The sequence below is a fragment of the Rhea pennata genome, chromosome 3, assembly GCF_028389875.1.
Source record: "Rhea pennata isolate bPtePen1 chromosome 3, bPtePen1.pri, whole genome shotgun sequence".
Classification (NCBI taxonomy): domain Eukaryota; kingdom Metazoa; phylum Chordata; class Aves; order Rheiformes; family Rheidae; genus Rhea; species Rhea pennata.
Genome location: NC_084665.1, coordinates 35990771 through 36011117, shown reverse-complemented (window position 1 = coordinate 36011117; position 20347 = coordinate 35990771). Strand labels below are relative to the sequence as shown.

The 20347-nt window shown below is 55.1% G+C and overlaps 1 protein-coding gene across 2 annotated transcripts; it reads left to right on the top strand.

Annotated features, from left to right (window-relative positions):
- The first annotated feature begins 1368 nt into the window (after positions 1 to 1368).
- CAPN11 (calpain 11) lies at positions 1369 to 17740 on the top strand. 2 transcript variants are annotated; one of them, XM_062572000.1, is made up of 23 exons: positions 1372 to 1462; positions 3386 to 3549; positions 5889 to 6171; positions 6585 to 6654; positions 8371 to 8489; positions 8650 to 8783; positions 8995 to 9163; positions 10003 to 10086; positions 10173 to 10258; positions 10494 to 10568; positions 11527 to 11687; positions 11775 to 11944; positions 12185 to 12196; positions 12720 to 12931; positions 13126 to 13165; positions 13413 to 13478; positions 13981 to 14038; positions 14128 to 14192; positions 15137 to 15205; positions 15319 to 15397; positions 15825 to 15941; positions 16016 to 16074; positions 16298 to 17740. In XM_062572000.1, exons 3-23 carry the CDS (start codon positions 5926 to 5928, stop codon positions 16322 to 16324), a joined length of 2118 nt encoding a protein of 705 aa, XP_062427984.1. In that variant the 5' UTR covers positions 1372 to 1462; positions 3386 to 3549; positions 5889 to 5925; the 3' UTR covers positions 16325 to 17740. The 2 variants fall into 2 exon arrangements, with proteins under 2 accessions (XP_062427983.1, XP_062427984.1); XM_062571999.1 differs by lacking the exon at positions 3386 to 3549 and having other exon boundaries at positions 1369 to 1462.
- The last annotated feature ends 2607 nt before the right edge of the window (positions 17741 to 20347 follow it).

The window sequence follows — 20347 nt, the reverse complement described above, 5'->3', positions numbered from 1 at the left end:
AGCATGTTGTGGGTAGGGAATTGTTCATAATAGAGGCACAAGGAGACAAAATACTCCTTCACCAGCACTGGGCCAGGACTGGTGGAAACTCTACTCTGGTTTATATGCCTTGCTTGGGCAGAACAACCCAGATCATACCGCATGTGCTCTGACAGCACAATGTGGCACGGTGAGAACCAGGACCTGCAAAAGCTGTCCTTGTCCTCCTGGGTCTGGGATTGGGTCAGAAAGCAGGCACCCTCCTAAGGACTCAGTGGGGTGCACACGGATGCCAGCTCCCTGAGGTGACATGATGTGAAGTGTTAGCAGGCTCCTCAGCTGCAACCAGGCATGATGGGAGGTGACGGGATCTCCTGGTTGGTGGTGTCCATTAGGATCACCACATCCAGCCCCAGCACCAGGATGGCAGCCCTGGGAAAAGGTATATTATTCTTCCTCAGGTTGGGGCAGATGGAAGGCCAGGTTAGGCTGGGCGGTGTTGAACCAGTCTGAGCTGAGTTGTGCTGGTTGGCACTGGGCCATGCCGTGGACTCCTGGGCCATACCATACAGTGTCATGCTAAGCCCTGCTGCCAGTCATGCATGCCAGCAGCAGCTCCGCCCCACATAGGTGCACAGTGAGTCACACGGCAAGCAGGCACGCAAGGCCAGCCCTGCTGCAGGAGGCCCTGCGGCAGTGGGAACTGCTCAGGGTGGCTCCTTGGCATCCCACAGCTAAGGGTGGCTGGCTAGGAGGCCCACAGGGCTAGCTGTGATGATGGCCAGGACTGCAGGGAGGGCTGGGCTGCCAGCAGCATGCTGCAGGTGCTGGGACCAGGGAAGTGCCATCTCTTACCCCAGGAGCTGGTGGCTTGCTGTCTCATCATCCACCAACTCCTTCCCAGGGGGAAACTGCTTCCCAATTCTCCTTCCATTCCCAGCTGTGGCCTGTGTGTGCCTGAAGCCCTTTGCACCCAACAAGGGAGCCAATGCACGGGTGCCTTTGGTGAGGCTGAGACAGCACTGCTGGAGGTGCTCCAGCCTCGCCCTGCCTGAGCTCTCGCCCTGCCTGAGCTGTCTGTGCACCCCGAGCGCAGGGTCAGGGGACATTTCAGGGCAAGGAACCTCAGGAGGTCCCTCCTGCCCGAGACCTGCTCACCACAGGGCCAGCTACCGGGTCAGCCCCGGGCTCTGACGCTTGCTCAGCGAGCTCAGGGCCCGCGGCGCCCCGTGCCCGCGGGCAGAGGCGGCCAGGCCCGCGGCACCGCCGCTGCCCGCCCCGGCGGCAGAGCGGCTTCGCCCGCCCGTCGGGGCGGGGAGCCGCGGGACCGCCGGCCGCTGCGCCTTTAATTCCCCCGCCCTCGCTCAATCTGAGCCGTCTGCACATCCTGCGCCGCGAAACCCCACCTTCCGCGGAGCGGGGCCGGGCCGGGCCGAGCCGAGCCGGGCAGGGCCGGGTAGGGCAGCGGCAGCCTGCGCGCACCGTGAGTGTCCCCCCCTTTCTGGGGACCCCCGCCCGCCTGGCGGCCGGGGGGAGCCGCGCCGAGCCGCGCCCGGGGAGGCGGCCCGAAGGTGGGGGGCGGCGCGGGCGGGCTGGGCCCGGAGCTGCGGCACCGTGCCCGGTGGCGCCGCTGCGGAAGGGCTGCGGGCGGCCCCGGCCGCGGGGCCGGGGCGGCCCGCTGCCCCCGGGCGCTGCGCCCCTGCGCTGCCGCGGGGCGGCCCGCTGCCTCCCCGGCCGTCGGGGCGTGGAGGGGCGGCGCGGTGGGGCGCGGTGCCGTGGGGTGCGGTTTTGGGTCGGGAAGCTGCGGGGGCTGCGTAGGGCGCTGAAGGCCCTTGTGCACTGTGGTCTGAGCTGGCCTTGTGAACCGTGCCTGCGGTGGGGTCCATGCCCCATTGCTCTTTCTAGTTGCGCAGACCTTTTTTCTTTCTCATCTCTGCTAGATAATGCAGTCGTGGCTGCAGTGGCTGGGAGTCTTCCCAGTCATGACAGAAAGTAAACTGGGTATCACTGCAGCCTGTAATGCAGTCTGGAGGGTTGGCAGGGAGTCAAGGCTTGCATAGATGGTTGGCCAACGTTTATTGTAGTGGGCTCATGCTATGGTAGCCACGTTGAGTCAAGGGGTTGTGGGAAAGCAGAGAAATGGGGAACTGGGGATCTTGCTCATCTGGTGCCTGGAAAGTGACTGAGAGTTGCCCCAGTATAACATAAGGAAGCATTTCTATAAACAGTTTTGACTCCCTCCTGCAAGTGGAGTGTGCACCAGGGTGTGCTGGAGCGCTGCTGGGTCAGGAGTCCAGCAGGACAGAGCAGGCTGTCCCAGCAGCACCAGGGCAGGCACGCTGCAAGCATTGAGACAACAGGGCTGGCATTGAGGAAGAGAGTAATGTCAGATGACAGAGACAGGAGATCCCCAGAGCAGTCACTGCATTGAGTAGTTGTGGTGTTTGGAGATGAGCAAGCTGTCAAGGTCTTGTGTTGCCTTCACCAGCATTGGACCAGGACAGATAGAAGCTCTGCTCTGGTCCATACACTCTGCCCTGCTCTCTGGTCTCCTATTGCAGCTGTTGACCTGGAGGTCCACAGAAATTTTGGATGGACCTCAAGGTTGATGCTATACAGGAGGCCCTAGTTTTTCTGTATGCGCTAAGGTATGAGAGATGCTATGGCCTTGTGGGGACCAACATGTCTTTCTGTCTAGGCAGTCTAGGCATCAGAGATGTCTGATGCTAAAAAGTATCATATCATGACTGGCCAGCATGCAGGCTGCCTGGTTTGGAAAGGTGGGCTATCCTGTAGGGCTAATGGGCTTGGTTTTTCTCTGAATCGCTGTGTAAATTTTCCTCCTGCTTAGAGGACCTGCTGTGTCTGCGTCGGCATGGGGAAGGCCTCTTAAGTGACTTATTCTCACCCCATTTGTTTAGGGACTAGTCTGGTCCCTATCCTAGCCTGGGGTCTGAAATGCTCCTTCTGCACTTGCATGATCTCAGTCTGCCAACGTTCTTTATTTTTCTGTCTGTGGAGAGCACAGCCTTCCAGAGTATTTTGAGTAACAGGGCTAAGAATAACTTGCATGGTGCCCCTGCCCCAGCTGCACACAGCTCAGCATGTCCAAAGCCTTGTCTGGTGCTTGGGGGCAGGGTGGAGAGGCCAAGGGAAGACCGCTGATCTCCTCACAGGGGCAGATGTGGGTGAGGAAAATACAGGTAGGTTAACAGAGAGACCTGAAGACAAGGTGGGAGAGGCTGCGGGCAGCCTGCAGATTGCAGGAAGAGAGAGTTCCTGTATCCTCTGGCAGGCTGTGGTGTGATTAGCTTTGCAGTTGTAACCACTTTGCAGATGCCTGGGGTGAAGGAGAGGAGAGATGATGCCAGCAACTTTTTTTTTTTTTTTTGGTGCTGAGCATTAGGGAGCAACTGAGAGGAGGGTGCTGGTTACTTGTACATCCTCAAGACCTCAGGCATTGAGCCCTATGGAGAGGGAGCTGGTGAAGGATGCTTCTGCAGTGCTGAGCCTTGACACCCATGCCCTCCAGTGCAGCAGTGAGCCTTGCTGGCAGGGTCCATGGCCTAGGTGAGTTGATGCCCTGCCAAGGCCCTGCTGGAGGAGGAACCAGATCCAAGGCATTCTCCATGCCCCAGGGATGTTGCTTGGCCTAGGATTAGCACGCACTGCCAAGCACACCTGCAGCTGTATCTGGGCCTGCCAGAGCACGGCAAGGCGGGAGGCTGGGGAAGTTGTGAAGCAGAAGCTGAAGGCTGTGTGGATGGCTGTTTGGGATACTTCCTCCCACGGTCCTTCTCAGCTCTGCCTAGCCATTCAGATTGGAGGAAGTATCCCACCAGCTTTGTGGGAAAGACAGTCCTCACTGCTGGGAGAGTGAGAGGCTGTAGTGGTCTTGGGTACAAAATGGAACCAAACTGGGAGCAGAGGGAGGAGATGGTATGGGACACTCAAGAGTGATGGCTCCTGGGGCAGAGATGGGATCGGGGCTGTCATAGAGGAAAGAAGAGGGTGGTATTACTTTGGAGAAAGGCAATGAGTTTAGGGTAACCCAGAGCAGCAGGGGTAATGGGGAAGAGTAGATTCTCCCCCAGAAAAGCTTCTGGGTAGTTCTTTGGATTAGGAAGTCTGCTTTCCCACCTGATACTACACTGATAGCAAAGCAGATGCCAAGAGCTTGCACTCTTTTCAGTGTTGCCTGTCATCCCTGATTATCACAGTACTACCAGGCTAGGGAGAGATACCCCTTCAGAGCCAGGTTGCATCCCGCTATTGGGATGCAGGAAGGGATGTTGGGAAGGTTAGTCCTGCCACACGCAAGGTGGAGCAGAGATACTTTGGGGCAGGGGGGCAAGATGAGCTACAACTGCAGTGGATCTGTGGTGGTGGCACCTGCTCCACAGGCCTTGGGTGTCAGTGCTAGCCCTTGGCACCATGGATTGCTGAGCGGGGCTCAGGGCAGCTGGGAGCAGTGTGGTGTGCTAGGGCTTGCCTTGCTGAGTGGGTAGAGCAGGGCAGGGCCGTGGGGCCAGACATGCAGGAGAGCTGTATCTTATCGATTTGGGGGACCAGCAGTGAGCTGCTGCTGGTTAAACCCACCAGGAGGAGGGGGTGTGGCAGGACCTTTGCTGGGACAAGAGGCTGGAGGGGCAGAAAGGCGCTGTGGGGCCTGCCGTGGTCTCCTGGACCAGATGCGGTCCTCACACCGTGGGCACCCTGCTGCCTGCATGTCCCTTTTGCAAGACATTCTGGTCTGACTGAGGCCAAAGGGTGTCTGAGGAGACAGGCAGATGTCCCAGGAGGGCTCCTCTTTGCGGCCTGTTGTGCTTGGGGAGCGCTACCCAGTGCGGGACACGGCTTCCCAGAAGCCTGCTCGCCGTGAGTGATGCTTGAGTCACCCTGCGTGCTGAGGAAGGGCCGTCCCACCTCTTCCTTCCCTCCGTTTGCATTACAGATAGACGTTGTCTCTACTCCCACCCCCCACCCGCCCCGAGGGCTCCTCCCTTCCCTTCCCTGCCTCTACTGACTCAGTGCTCAGGCAGCCACAGCCTCCTTTGAGCGAGAGAGGCGCTGGGGCACAGCAGCTACTGGCTCCTTCCCGGCTGGGATGTGCGGGGATGAGTCAGAAACCGGAGCAGGGAGAGTCTGCCCCATGCAGATGGCTGTGCTGAGGAGATGGGGGTTTGAGTGCCCAAGCCCTACAGGGAATGCCCTGGAGAGGCCCAGATAAGAGATGGGCAGCAGCCAGGAGCATGGCCAGCCTAGCAGTTTGGAGGACATGCTTCTGGAGGCGGAATGTGCCTGAAATTCCTCCGTGCTCGGCCATTGCGAGCTGGAGAGTACTCTGCGGTGCTGCCAGCAGGCTGCTCCCCAGCTCCGTTTCCTTTCCGGCTGGGATCAGCACTGCTCTCCTTGTTCAGTGTCTTATGCTAAAGATAGTGGGAACAGGCTGGGTGGGAGGCCATGACCCAGTTCTGCACAGAGAACCACTGCAGTTTGTGTTGAAGATGGGATCCCGGGAGATCCTTGCAGCGTGTGTGCTCACCCAGGGGTGCTTTTCATGTTGGTGGCTTGGCTGGGCACTGCTCGTGCTGCCTCGGAGCAATGCTGATAGAGGAGGTCCCACAGTGGGGAAGACAGGGAACTGGGTCTCCCCCACTTCCTCAAAGGAGCAGCTGCACACAATGGCCTGCTGCTGTGTGAGACTACCAACTTTCCCCCTGGAGTGCATTAGCTCCCACCAGCCCTGGGCTTCCTACCATGGCTCTGCACCTCTTGCCTTACCATCTGCTGCAAACGTTGCTCCTGCAGGCATTCGCTCACATTTTTTGTTTCTAGGTGCCCTGGACCACCTCTCTCTCTCTGTCAGGGGACCCTGCCTCAGCCTTGTGGTGCCTGTTTTATTGCAGGGAGCAGAGCTGAGGAAAGTGCTGCCAGTGTCCAGTCATGATGCCCTTCGGGGGAATTGCTGCCCGGCTGCAGAGGGACCGCCTGAAAGCAGAGGGTGTTGGCCAACACCATAATGCCATCAAGTATCTCAACCAGGACTATGAGGCCCTCAAGCAGGAGTGTCTTGAGAGTGGTACCCTCTTTAGGGACCCCCAGTTCCCAGCTTCCCCCTCAGCCCTTGGTTTTAAGGAGCTGGGGCCGCACTCCAGCAAGACGCGGGGAGTGGAGTGGAAGCGTCCTTCAGTAAGTATCAGGCTTGCTTCTCCTTGGGTTGGGCTGGTGACCCTCATCTGCAATATCTGCACTAACATGGTTTGCCAATCTGCAACTTGGCACTGGCCTGCTGGTCTCCATGCTCCAAATCTCTCAAGTGCTTCCTAGCCTCCTTTCCCAAGGGTTTAGGGCAATACTTAATGAGTGTTGGCTCAAAAGAATATTATGTCTAGCAAGCCTGTTTTCCTTCTGGGCATCAGACCTTGGGCTTTGAAATGAGTGGGCTACGTCATTGCTTCTAGATAGCATGGCATGGATGTGTCGCCTTCAGTAACTGGGGCTTCTGAGGGTGTGTAACCTGGGGCACCACTGGTGCAAGCCCAGTAGAACTACAGGCCCTGCTAGATCCAGGACTAGCATCCAGTTTTCTCTTCCTCCTCTAGGAATTAGTGGATGACCCTCAGTTCATTGTTGGTGGTGCAACACGGACAGATATCTGCCAGGGGGCTCTGGGTAAGTGCTGGAGACCTGTCCTCAGTCTAGAGAACAGTGGCTGCATAGGGTTGACTTGGTTGGAGAACAGACGTTTGTGTAAGGCACATGCTGAGAACAGACCGGTTTCACAGCACACTTTCATTTCAGCCTAGTGCCCCCATCTCTGTACCCAAGATTGCCTTCCTGTTTAGTTTAGAAAGGTGGGGGACACTTTGTGACTTCTGCTAGTGCCAAGTTAGGAACCTGTGAGCATGGGTTGATGAATGTACAGCCTGGATGTACAGCCTGACTGTGCTAAGATCAAGGGAGATGCCGAGTGGATCTGTGCCTGACATGCTTACAACAACAGCAGGAGCTATTCCAAGATCTCTGCCTTGATAGATGGTGATAAATGACAGCAGGGAGTAATAAACTGAGGTGAGGTGCTAGTCATGACAGTGCTTGCAAAGCAGCACTGTGTGGCAGAAGAGAATTGCAAGGAGAGCTATGCAGTACAAGCGGTGATTCGTCCTTCTACCAGGAGTGATCTCCAAGCCTGGAGGCAGCAAAGGGTATTGAGTCAGGGAGATGTTCCTGATTTGGATCAAGTTGAGCACTTTGTGAATATTGTGCATCTTATCATAGCTCATTGGTTCCAGACTGACCACACTTAATGCATCCGGGTTATTTGAACAAACTTGAGGCAGTAGCTGGAGCAAGTAACAGCACAGAGCATTGTGGTGTTTTTTAATTGGTCATTAAGAAGCCAAAGCCAGGGATGCCATTTTGTCAAACCACAGTGCAGCATGGGTTATCCAGGCTAGAGGCTAGAGTATGACAGACTTTAAAGGCAAAAGAAAAAGGGGAACCAAGGTAAAGAATTTGAAGAGCAGTACTGGCCTAAAACAGCACTTGCGGTTAAGAGCACTTAGAAGAAAATATTCAGTGTTGCTTCTCACAACTCGAGGAGTTGGGGCCGAAGTGTTTAAACCTCTTGCTCAGTGATTGAAAACAAAGAAAAAAAGTATTTTTTTCTATGAAAAGTGCAGTTGCACTGTGCCAAGATGATAGATATGGAGAGCAGTTGTACAAAGGAGACCCAAGATGGTCTTGATAAATGACTGCAGAAGGGAGCTGTTGATGCTGACCATATACAATGGTCTGGAGACAGGCCCTGGCTTCGGGGGTGGGGAGTGTCATTCCCTGCATGCCTTGATCTAATCCTTCTGTCCAAACATCTGTTTTTATGCTTGATGGGCTAGGGGTGAGGGGTATTGGTTGTGCTGGATCTTGGGCAGGGGTATGGAATGGCAGCAGAGATCCCAGAGATGTTCAACATGAAAACAGCAAGGTGGGCACAGCTGAGGGGCAGCACAGAGGGATACTCGCAGTGTGTCAGGTTGGGAGGGTGCCCATAGAGCTGTTACATGGGCTTCCTGCTGGTGTTCCCAGGGGCTTGGTATCCCCAGAGACCCCACAGGATGTGCATGGGAAGTGGGTCCTGCCTAGCCTCAGCAGGCTGAACAAGCCTGGCTCCCTGAGCCTCTTCTCACAGGGCACGTTCCTCTGGCCAGCTCGACATCCTTTTGCTGGACCTTTCCCGTTTCCCCATGCACTTTCTGAAGTGGGAGGGCCCAAACTGGTATGCTGCTCTTCTGTACATTGCCCGACATCACCACTGTCCCCCAACTATGGAGATGGCAGGGAGCTGGCATGGCAGCACATGCCTTACACTGGCTTCCTCTCCTTCCCCAGGTGACTGCTGGCTGCTGGCTGCCATTGGCTCCCTCACGCTCAACGAGGAGCTCCTGCACCGCGTGGTGCCCCACGGGCAGAGCTTCCAGGAGGATTATGCCGGCATCTTCCACTTCCAGGTAGGCTGGCAGCTCCCAGCTTCTGCAGTGGTGATCTGGGAGCAGGTTGGGCTATCTTACAGGCTGTGATCTGAGCACATCCCTCTGGGGTAGGATTATCCAGGAAGCATGGTACTACTCAGAGTACCTCTGGCCCACTCACTCCCACTTTCCTCCCCAGATCTGGCAGTTTGGCGAGTGGGTGGACGTGGTGGTTGATGACCAGCTGCCCACCAAGGATGGGGAGCTCCTGTTCGTGCATTCAGCAGAGTGCACTGAGTTCTGGAGTGCTCTGCTGGAGAAGGCCTATGCAAAGTGAGTCCTGCAGCAGTAGGCATGAGGATGGATGGGTGGCTGGCTGGTGGGAGGCGACAAAAGTACGTGTGTGTGTGTGTGTGTGTGTGTGCGCGCGCGCGTGCGTGTGTGCTGGGGGGTATCTTCTCTCGCTGACCCTGGTGCCTAGGAAGCAGCAGTGTGGGGTGTCCCTGTTACCTTGCATATACCTCTCATAACCTCTGGTGCTCAGGCTGAACGGCTGCTACGAGTCACTCTCCGGGGGCAGCACCACTGAGGGCTTTGAAGACTTCACCGGTGGTGTGGCAGAGATGTACGACCTCAAACGGCCGCCACGCAACATGGGCCACATCATCCGCAAGGCACTTGAGAGGGGGTCCCTGCTGGGCTGCTCCATCGATGTAAGTGGTGCACTCCTCCTCAAAGAGGAGCACTCTCCTCCAGTGATGGTCAAGGCGAGGCCTCACATCTGTCCTCTGGGGTCCCCAAAACCTGTGCTGGCAGTCCCTTAGCTGGGCTACCAGGCAGGAGTTACTTCTTCCCCATCTTACTGGTACATCCTTTTCAGAGCAAGCACAACAACCCAGTGGGAACAACACATGGGGGCTACAGTTTAGCTGCTGGAAATGGTCTCATTTTGATATAGTTGGAAATGTTCAGTAGTCTGGATTTGAGAAGGGTGAGGACTGGCCTACCACTCTGGCAATGTCTTGTGTCAACGTCTGCAGATTAGCTACTCTTGGGTTTTCTGTCCACTTCCTTTCCATCCACAAACAATGCAGTGCATAGCCCCTGCAATCCAGCCACATTTAGCAGCTTGCCAGGATCTAAGGTCTGCTGCCAGTAATATATGCCTGGCTGGTGTCTGCATGTTTTCTAGAAGAGGCTGTTGCTCACAACTATCTCTGTGCACTACCACGATCCATTGGGTAACATGCTCTAGGATTTGTAGCTTACATGGAAAATGTTTCTGTGTTGCTGATGACAGCACTGTGTTTCAGAAGTACAAAACCCTTTTCATGTTTTTCTGAAGTTTGAGACATTCCCTGATGGCTCTCTGGGTCCTCCAGCAGGGAGGTTGTCTTGAAATTGTCCTCATCCAGCAGCCTTTGAACAGAAGGAGCTGGTACCTGCTCTTTCGCAGGGGTGATTCTCTGGAAAAAGCTCCTGCTGGGAAAGGGTTGGGATAGGATGACATGAATTTAATATCATTCACTTAAGTTTTACACATTCTCCTCAGATCACAAGTGCCTTTGATATGGAAGCTGTGACCTTCAAGAAGCTGGTTAAAGGCCATGCCTATTCTGTCACAGCCTTCAGAGATGTGAGTTGGCTGCATGAGGCTATGATGGAAACAAAATGGTGTGGCCAGCAGCATGGGTTTAATGTCTTTGGTCTGACCTCTGCCAGGTGAACTACCGAGGTCAGCAGGAACAGCTCATCCGCGTCAGGAATCCCTGGGGTCAGGTGGAGTGGACTGGAGCGTGGAGCGATGGGTGAGCTTACAATGTGGTACTTCAGTCCTGCTGCTGGCAGGCCAGCTGACATTGTGCACAAAACAAGCAGGCATCTCTTGCGTGACACTGCCAACAGGTAGTTAGTTCATAGCGTGCGGTGCCCTTCGCATTAGAGAGGGGGTCCACTGAGGGCCAGCTGTGAAGTGCCTAGCGCTAGGAATGTCTCAGTTCATCTTGACATCCTTGTTTAATTGTCTTCCTCCTGCTATACCAGTTCCTCTGAGTGGGACAACATTGACCCCAGTGACAGAGAAGAGCTGCAATTGAAAATGGAGGATGGAGAGTTCTGGTGAGTGTTGGAGAGAAGTGCTCCTGTTTTTCAGCATCAACCTCAGAAAAAAGCAGAGGACCAGGGAGAGATTCTGCAGTCCAGCTTCTCCTGAAACATATGACCTGTCCTTATTAGCTGTGTTTTCATTACTGGAGAGCCCATAAACTTTTTTCTTATCTGATCTAGTTAATAATTTCCTTTCCCTCAAGGAAATTCAGCACAACTAAATGCGAATTAATACCTAGGAAGAACAAACATCCCTTATTCCACAAACCCAGCAGAGGGCTCTAAGTGAGCTATTACTGCTCAAGGTAAAAAATCTTGATCTCACTTAATTCTCCAAAAATGTTGCCTCCATGTTTTGTGGTGGTCATAAGGGGAAGCTGAACTCTGAGAAAGGGGCTGAAAGTGCAGAGCAAATAGGAAGAAGTTGCTTAGTACTTCTCAAGCCACAAGAGCAAAGGGGTCCCCAGTGGAGATACTGAGCAGCCAACCTAGGCAAATCCTGCTGCAGGATTTTGTTTTCATTTTTGTTGCGGTTTTTCTTTTTTATGTTTTTTTTTGGGGGGGGGGGGAATCGAAAATCAAAGAGTAACTGTGTTCAGAAAGAGTGGTCTGGCATGAGGGATTGTCTTCTCCCACTGTGTGCAGTGGCTGTATGCCCAGCCTTAATGGAAGGAGATAGGCAGGGAGCTTGCATCTGTGCAGGGACTGTTGTCCCTGCTCTGCCCTCTTTCCTTTCAAATTAACTCATCCCTTTCCTTTCTGAGGAGGAGAACCAGGGGACCAGCCCCTGGAGATGAAGGGGCTGAGCAGAGGCTGTTCCTGAAAGGGCACCTGAGTGCCCTGAGAAAGGGGCCTGGGGTAGTTCCCCTCTCCTTTGTTCACCTAATGAAAGCACCAGTTGCTGGGTTCAGAGCTTCTCCCTTCCTCCCCAGCTGTGCTCTGGCTTCAGCCCCTGCTCTGCCTCCTGTAGGATGTCTTTCCGGGACTTCATGAGAGAGTTCTCCAGGCTGGAGATCTGTAACCTAACTCCTGACGCCCTCACCAAGGATGAGTTGAGCAAGTGGCACACACAGGTGTTTGAGGGCACATGGCGCCGTGGGAGCACAGCTGGGGGTTGCAGGAATCACCCAGGTACCTCTCCCTTCCACATGAGCAGCCACACAGCTTGGCCGTGAATGAAGCAGATGTGTTGCCTATGTGTCTTTACTTTCTTTCCAGCCACGTTCTGGATCAACCCCCAGTTTAAGATCAAGCTGCTGGAAGAGGATGATGACCCTGGGGACGATGAGGTAGCCTGCAGCTTCCTGGTGGCCCTAATGCAGAAGCATCGGCGGAGGGAGCGGAGGGTGGGCGGCGACATGCACACCATCGGCTTTGCTGTCTACGAGGTAATCTCACCCACCCTGTTGCTTCCTTGGAACCGGCTCAGCCCTGTGTGGGGCTGGCACTGTGATTCTCAAGGACACCTTTCCATTCCACTTTGGCCAGGCTATGGGTTGTGTCCTCCCCTGCCTCCACGAAATCCTCGTTCCCTCTCCTGCCTCCCCCCGCCCCGTGCTCCTTGCTGCTGTAAGAGAGAGTACACAGGAATGGGAAGTTCTGATTTCCCTCTTCTCTCCTCTCTGCAGGTCCCTGAAGAGGTATGTCCTGAGCCACTGGACTTCACTGCCTCTTGGAGAGAAGCACAAAAGCATGCAGGAAGGGGTTAATGCATGTGTGCGCACACACACACACGCATGTGCACACAAATGTGTGCACACCCTGTGGCATGGGCGTTTCAGTTGCCCCGATAATGGCTGGGTGCTAAAAGATGCAGTGCACCCTTGTGCTGGGGTGGGAGAGAGTCACAGGGCAGGACTATGAGGGGCTCTCTGTGGAGCAGCTGCTGGGCCGGGGGGTAGCAGGGTCATACCTCCGTACCAGCTCAATGTGCTGTGTGGGTGAGGCTGGCCCACAGTGTGTGGGTGCTGCTGGGCTACCACCTTGCTTCATGGCACGGGGCCAGGTTGGGTTGACCCATTACAGCAGGAGCTGCTGAGTTGGCTGGCTGGTGCAAAGCATGTTTTCCCCCATTGGGCAGTTTTTGGTCACCCTGCTCCCTGCAGATCCCCCTCTTGTGGCCTCTAACTAGGCCATTGTCCATGGGTGCATTTGCTCCCCCAGGCTCAGGGATGCCAAAATGTGCACATGAAAAAGGACTTCTTCCTGCGAAACCAGTCACGGGCACGATCCGAGACCTTCATCAACCTGCGGGAGGTGAGCAACCAGATCCGGCTGCCTCCTGGAGAGTACATCGTTGTGCCCTCCACCTTTGAGCCACACAAGGAGGCCGACTTCGTCTTGCGGGTCTTCACCGAGAAACAGTCAGACACGGCGTGAGTCTCTTCCTCTAAACCTCCTGCTTCATCTCTGCCCCCAGCCTGGCCAGGGGAACATCGCAGCACAGGCCAGCCTGCCTGGGCAAGGAGGACCCCTTGTGGGAGTTGTGGGAGACTCCTCCTCTGCAGGCAGCCTGCTGGCCAGGGACCCACTGCCCTCTCATCACTGTTTTCCCCCTTTGTGTCCCCAGGGAGCTGGACGAGGAGATCTCAGCAGATCTGGGAGATGAGGTAAGACCTACTACTCTCATTCAATTAGTGCTGAGGCTCTGGGGCTTGGAGGAAGGGGAAGCTGTGGGCAGGAGCTGATGTGTGGATTTGGGCTATTGCTGTGGCTGGAGGTGTCAAGGTAATGGGGACATGGGAGGGAACAAAGATGAGAAGAGCTTCTCTTCCAGCATGAGTTTGCTGAGCCTCGGGGAAAGGGCAGTGCCTGTTTTTGTTGACTGACCTCTTCTTCTGGCTTGTGTCACCTCAGGAGGAAATTTCTGAAGATGACATAGAGGATGGCTTCAAGAGCATGTTCCAGCAGCTGGCAGGGGAGGTGGGTATGGCTGCACCATGCTTTGGGAAGCCTGGGGAAGGGATAGGGCTTCTGGCTGTTAGTGCTGCACAGACTGGAGGGGCTTCCCTGAGGCAGGGCTCCTGGAGGCTCTTGGACATCCTGGGGTCTTCTGGTGCCACCTACTTCTTCCCAGCCAGCAAGCTCCTATCCACCCTAAACTTACTCAGTCCCAGTGTTGCAGACAAATAGCAACAGCTTGGCTCTGCTCTCCCCAGGAGTGGCATACCTAGAGAAAAGGGAAAGGGAGTCCAGCTGGACTCCCTTTCTTGGGGAAGGGGAGTCCAGCCATGGCCTGAACCATTCTAGGTGTGCAGGAAACTTCACAGCACACTGGTGTTTTGTGAATAAGGTGGAGGTGTTCGGGCAGCAATGGAGAAAGGGCCACAAGTGGGATGGAGAGCAGCCCTCCAGTCCCACTGGGAGAAGGAGAAGGGGGAGGAGAGTGCAGGCAAGGGTATTGATAACTCTGTTCTTGCTGCAGGACATGGAAATCAGTGTCTTTGAGCTCAGGACTATCCTGAACAGAGTCATCGCTAGGCGTAAGTGCTGCTCTTTCTCCCAATGGCCCTGACCTTTTTGACAGGTCATGTTTTGATGTGTGTAATCTCTCTCCTCCTTCCCTCCTCAGACAAAGATTTGAAGACAGATGGATTCAGCCTGGATTCTTGCCGCAATATGGTCAATTTGATGGATGTATCCTCTCAGCACTGTGGGCAAGGGCCAGCTTCCCTAGCACTCAGTCTTGTGGCAAGGGAAGCTTCTCCACAGGAGCTGTGGTGGGATCTGAGCTGGCCCTTCAAGTGGGGCAAGGAAGGGGTCCTTGCAACTGCGCTATACAGGCTTTAGGGATGTCTGCTACATGTATCTGTGGAGTTAGCCTGTAGGTCTTTGGACCATCTGGGCTACAATAGCTGGTTTCCTGAAAAGGGCTGTGAGTTCTCCTGGCTCTGGCCTGCTCCCTCTCTGCTGCGAGAACCCCAGCGTGGCTGTGCTCATGCTTTCAACCTTCTGCCCTGGACCTGATGCTTCACCCCTCCATGGGCTCACAAATACCAGGTAGAGGTCCTGCTTCACCCAAGGATGATAAGCTATGACACCATGTAGGCTTTGAGGCATTACTGCAAGGGAAAAAAGGGTGTCCTCTTGCCAAAACCGTTGTGACAGGTGATTTAAAAATGAGGAGTATAAAGCAATTGCAGCAGCAGTCTATGTTCCTGCTTGCATAAGGACATGCAATTAGGGTTTGGAGCTATCCCTCTACCCCAGCCTCCTCCTCTAGTCTGGCACTGCAACATCCTTCTAGCTGTGTGCCAGCCTACTGTTGCTCTGAAAACATTGCAGCAAAGTGCTGTGCAGAGCAGAAATGGAGCCCTTTCTGGGGAGTGGCACAGCAGTTGTTCTAAGCATTGCACTTTCCCTGATGGGTTGTGGGCTCCGATCTTGCTTATGGTGCAGGAAGGAGAGAGGAAGTCAAAAAGGAACTGGCCAGATTGAATGTGGTCTGGCTGAAAGGCCCTTTCTCATCCAAGATGGTTAGGATCTGATTGCTTTGCCTCAGGATATCCTTTATTCCACCCCTTTTGCTGGCTTCTTTTCTTTTTTTTTTCCTTTTTTTTTCTTGACCTGCTGCTCCCCAGAAAGATGGTAGCGCCCGCCTTGGGCTGGTGGAGTTCCAGATCCTGTGGAACAAGATCCGGAGCTGGCTGGTAAGGAGAGTTGGGGCACAATGCACGGCACAGAGGGAAACAGTGCAAGGGAATGACCAGAGTGGAGAAAGGGAGAGAGCCTCCCCTTTACATCCTCTGTGGTTTTTCTGCAGACTATCTTCCGTCAGCACGACCTGGATAAATCAGGCACCATGAGCTCATATGAAATGCGCATGGCTCTAGAGTCAGCAGGTAGGTGTAGAGAAGGATGAGGCTGGGATGGGGGTGAAGGAATGGGGTTCCTGTTGTGGAACACTTATGGGGCCCCCATCCAGTGCTGGGGAGAAGTGCAAGACTGGCCTTTGTTGCATTCTTTCAGTCAATCTGTTGTGGTGGGGGGATTGTGGCCACATCTGATCTGGGTTCTCTCCAACCCAGCCACACTGAATGCTGGCAAGCTTTGGGCCAGGGATCCAAGCAAGATGGTCCCAACTTCTGTCCACTACCAAGCTGTAGGGTCTGATCCAGAGCTTAACTGTTCATCTAGCAGTGGTCTGTAGCTCTGTGGAGAGCATCCCTTCTTCCTAAGTCTAGGCTCAGCATCTTCTCTTGGGTCGTGGCTTTGGGAGTCACATTCTCTTCTGACTTTCCTGAGTGCTGACTGCTCTCTGCCTTGCAGGTTTTAAGTTGAACAACAAGCTGCATCAGGTGGTGGTGGCTCGCTATGCAGACTCCAGCATGGGTGTGGACTTCGACAACTTTGTCAGCTGCCTGGTCAAGCTGGAGGCCATGTTCAGTGAGTGCCAGTTTCATGACAGGGAGGGCAGGGGGAGAAGGGCATATTGCTCAGCTTACTCTTGTGGCCTGCAGGATTCTTCCGCAGCATGGACCCCGAGGGCACCGGCACTGCTGTGATGAACATCTCTGAGGTGAGAGCTCAGCCCAGCAACCCTGGGCAGTGGGTCCAGAGGGTGTGGGGACTTTGGGCTGAGGCAGAAAGCCCTCTGCCGCCTTGGGTAAGGTGAGAAAAGAGCCCATGAAAGATCAAGAGAGGTGGGAAAGCGGATTGCTTCAACCTCCCTTTCTCTGAGGGCTACTGAGATGTTGAAAGTCCAACAGCCCCTGCTCATACTGTCTCCCTCTCTTTTGCAGTGGTTGCTGCTGACGATGTGCGGCTAAGAGCCACAACAGATCCACTGCAGCTAGGACACCCCGATGGGCCAGGCCCACTCCAAGTGCCTCCCTTGGATCTATGGACACAGGATACTCTCCCTCCTCTTGCTCCATCCCATGCTGACCCACCAGTCCTGCCTTGCCTCCCAGCAAGACTCTCCCCAGAATTTCCTGTGGACCATTTTGCAGGGTTCAGGGCAGGCAGGGGCTGCCCTTCTCTTCTTCTGGGCTGGTTCTCCCTCCTCTCTCCCCACCCCAGAACAGGAGGAGGGCAGGCACCACGAGAGTGCCTGTGCATCACTGTACCTGGCTTTATGGCAACCACTGTGGAGGCGAGTGAAGGAGCAGGCTCAAGTGTGGCCACAGAACAGGGAGCTGTGGGGGAAAGGGTGGTGGGAGGGAACAACCAGTGTTGCTCCGGCATTGGCCCATTGCTCCTGGCACGTTACCTGTGTGCTGGGAGCATCAGCATGTATTACACTGCTCCAGTGGAGGCAGCTGGGTCCTGAGGCATCCTAGTGGGAGGAGAGTGTGTGTCATGGTGAGGAGGAAGGCCCATACTCTTTCCACTGCACTCATCACCACCAAGCACTTTCTAAAGGGTAACAACCAAAGCATGGAGTCCTGTGTGGGTCAGGACACCAGCATTTGGTTCCTCCTCCCACAGACTTCTTTTGTGTGGCCTTGAACCCATGCCTTCCACCTCCATAGCCCCCCCTCAGCCCTGCAGTAGGACTAAGCCCATAACTTAAGCGCTGAATGTTTAAGGGCTCCCTCACCATATGATCATATATGACAGTGGGTGTCTCCTCCATATGGACATAGGAATGCCACAATCATCATGCCACTGCCTTCCCACAGCAACAGGTTCATGTCTCCTCCCACTGAGGCCAGGGCTGGAACTCCTGTGGGCACTTGGCCCTGCCCCTCTTCCTGCCCCTTTTCCTGTTCACAGCCCTTGGCAGGGCCAGGGCAGGAGTATGGTGCCACCAGGAAGCTGCCTCCCACAAAGCAGAGAGGAGCTCTGCTCAGTGGGAAGGAGTGGGAATGGCTTAGGAGGGATTTATCCTGCTCACAGATGTTTTCATCCTTCTTTACATTGCCAACACACACAGTCGCGCTCCCCTCCTCTCTTGGGCTCCTCTACCCAGCACAGATGGGCTCCTATGCAAAGTGATTGCACTTCTCCGCACTCCTCCACTCTCTTCTCTTTTTTCCTGTGGTAACGGGGTGGCTGTAGCTTGGCAGGGGGCAAAGGACAGGCCTTTGCCTTATAGATGTAGGCAAGACACTTCCGTTTCCCCTATGCCCTTGTCGTTGCTGGAGAATGTGCCCGCAGCAATAACCACTCTGTCTAGATGGCAAAGCTGCTTCCTCACCATGCTCACTGTGTACTCCAAATAAACAGAGATCTGTTAGAAACATGTCCCTGGCATTGTCTAGAAGGATGGGGGCAGTGCATCCTCGCTCTTCATGGGGCAGCGGCCTTCCTGGGCTAGGCTGGGCCTTGCAAGGGGGAGGTAGAGCAGAGGACAACACTGCAGGAAGGGCAGGAATAAGCTCCAACTTCAGGCTGAGCATGATGCAATTCCACAGAAGCCTAGGCAGGAGTAGAGCTGCCAACTATGGCTGGAGCAAAGGGCAGTAGATGGCTGCTAGGCCTGGGCTAAGGTGAGGATGAGAGGTGGGATATGCTGCTTCTCTTGCATGGAAGTGGAGGAGCAACACCAGCCACTGTTCCTACAGCGGGGGTAGAGGGGTCCACCAGGGCTTTATGAACCTCAGTCCTATCTTCCTTCACATGTGGGTCTTGGTGCTGACATGCAGGAGCAGCACAATGTAATGGAGGTTTTGGAGAGCAGTGGTCCTCAAGAAGAAGCCACGTTATTCATTGCCAAGATAATACAAAACATGACCAGATAGCGGGATGCATGGCCCTTACTGAGGAGAGGCCTCAGCAGCTTTCTCCCACATGTTGCTTTTCATGCTCAGCACAAGTTGCCATGTGCCCAAGTCTAAGTGGTTAGATATAGGCAACCAAGGTGCCGTGAGGGAGGCTGCACAGACACACAAACGTGCACAACCTCCCTAAAGCGGTCAAGTACTAGTAAAAAATCCTTTTTTTGCAAACTTTGACCTTAGAAGTTTTGAGCAAGGGGCACGTGGCAGCCAGGGCATAGCCCAACACAGGGCACAGGGCAGGGGGAATCTCCTTCACGGCTCAAGGACCAGGTTTTGGGGGTGCAGCTAATAACAGCTAAATGCCTCGGCCGTGTTCGTGTCCTGGCGAGGGGAGCCGGGTGCTGCTGTGGCTGCGTGCACTGTCGGCTCCACAAACCTCTGAGGAGTGATGCAGAGTGGTGCGGTGCCCGCTGTGGGTGCCCGGAGCTGGGGTCACCAGGAGAGGGCAGCGCTGCCCCGCGGGCCCTGGCGCGGGCAGGCCTGGGCAGCGAGACCCTCAGTTGTGCGGGGGAGGGGGGGGGAAGCTGCCCTGGGGACACGACTGTTGACTACCTCCAGGAGATTTTCAGTGGAGGAAAAGCCAGCACTTGGCACCCAGCTGTGCGCGGGAGTAGGCGCACATTTCTGCCAGGCAGGAATGGGGTGGGACGGGGGAAGTTTCAGCCCAGCCTCTGCCAAATGGACATTTGTGCAGCAGCTAGCTCTCTTAAGATAGGAGAGCCCTGGGACTGGCCAGAATTTGCAAAAGGCTGCTCCTGGACACGGACAATATATGGTTACTTTGCAAGCAGCTGGAGCAGTTTAAATTGTCACTATCCTCAGTGCTTTCCCAGTGCCGTCTGAGCAGCACGCAGCTGCTCTACTGTGAAGGCAGCTACTGAGGCTGGGTTTGGACTGGAGGACTTTGTGCTGAGGCAGATTAGCATTGCCCATATTTCATTGCTATCTCTGAGCTTTGGGGTCAGTACTGAGGTGCCCTGCCTCTTACCATGGACCCAGGCTTCCTTGGGCTGGTGGCAGAGCTGAGATCTTCTCTTAAAAGCCAGGCTAAGTGCTTTGGGAAAGGTTGGGAAGGGAAAGGGAAGCTGCTTGGAGAGGATGGAGTTAAGCATGGAGTGGGTGGGAGCGGAGAGCAGCCTGAACCCTGGAAAGGAGACCACACAAGGCATTTGACCCAGGATAGGGACTGTGGGAGGCCAGAATTTCCCACTCCTTCCTTTGGGGCCATGCGTTTTACCAGCAAATTACAGCTGGATGTGAAAAGCTTCCAGAAAACCAGCACAGGGGAAGGCAGTGGAGCGGAGGCTGGTCAGAATTTTAACTGCATTGCTCAAAGCCGGATTCACTCCTTAGTTGGGCCAAAAATGTTTGGCTCCTGACAGTCACTGTTACCCAAGAAGGAAGTTATGGCTCAGACAGCCCTGAGGGTGATTAGTGTGCGGAAAAGGATTGCCCTTACCTTTCTTGCTTCCCCTGGCACCTTTATAGCCCTCACCTTTGTGCCAGCCCAGAACTCTTGGACCACTCTCCTGGCGGTGGAACAGCACCAGCTCTGAGGAGATCTGACTTAGCTTGGAGGATGGAGAGAACCAAGGGAACAGCTCTGCTCTCTGCACTAATGGGCACCTCCAGGATGCACCTCTAGCAAGATGAAGCATCCCTGTCAGCAGCTTCCCCTCTCCTTGGTAAGTTCCCCCAGGGCCAGACCGCGGCAGGCTACTTGCTCGTGGCTCACGGCTACCCATAAGCAGCCGAGCTGCCTGGCACGGGGCTGAGATGCTCTGGGCTTGCCCACCCCAGCTCCCTGCTCGGCAGTGCGGTGTGTGGTCCCCAACTTGCCGGAGCGGGGGGAGGGAGCCCCACGAGGCAGGCACAACTAGCTGTCATCACCACCCAGCTGCAGGGTCACGCCACATGCACACAGCCCCTGGTTGTGGGGCACCCTGCCGCCCCAGCTCTGGGAGGACAGGTGTCCCGGCATAGTCTTACCAAAACACCCTCCTCATGGGCACCAGCTGGCAGATTCCTTGCCCTGCCGGCCCCTGTGGCTTTGAGCCCAGTATTTGC

What these genes read in the sequence shown, in the direction of transcription:
- CAPN11 (XM_062571999.1), top strand. Translation starts at nt 5,926, where the DNA reads ATGATGCCCTTCGGGGGAATTGCTGCCCGGCTGCAGAGGGACCGCCTG. An exon ending in CTGGAGAAGGCCTATGCAAA is followed by an intron (nt 8,784 to 8,994) that starts GTGAGTCCTGCA and finishes TCTGGTGCTCAG; the next exon opens with GCTGAACGGCTGCTACGAGT. An exon ending in ATATGGTCAATTTGATGGAT is followed by an intron (nt 14,193 to 15,136) that starts GTATCCTCTCAG and finishes GCTGCTCCCCAG; the next exon opens with AAAGATGGTAGCGCCCGCCT.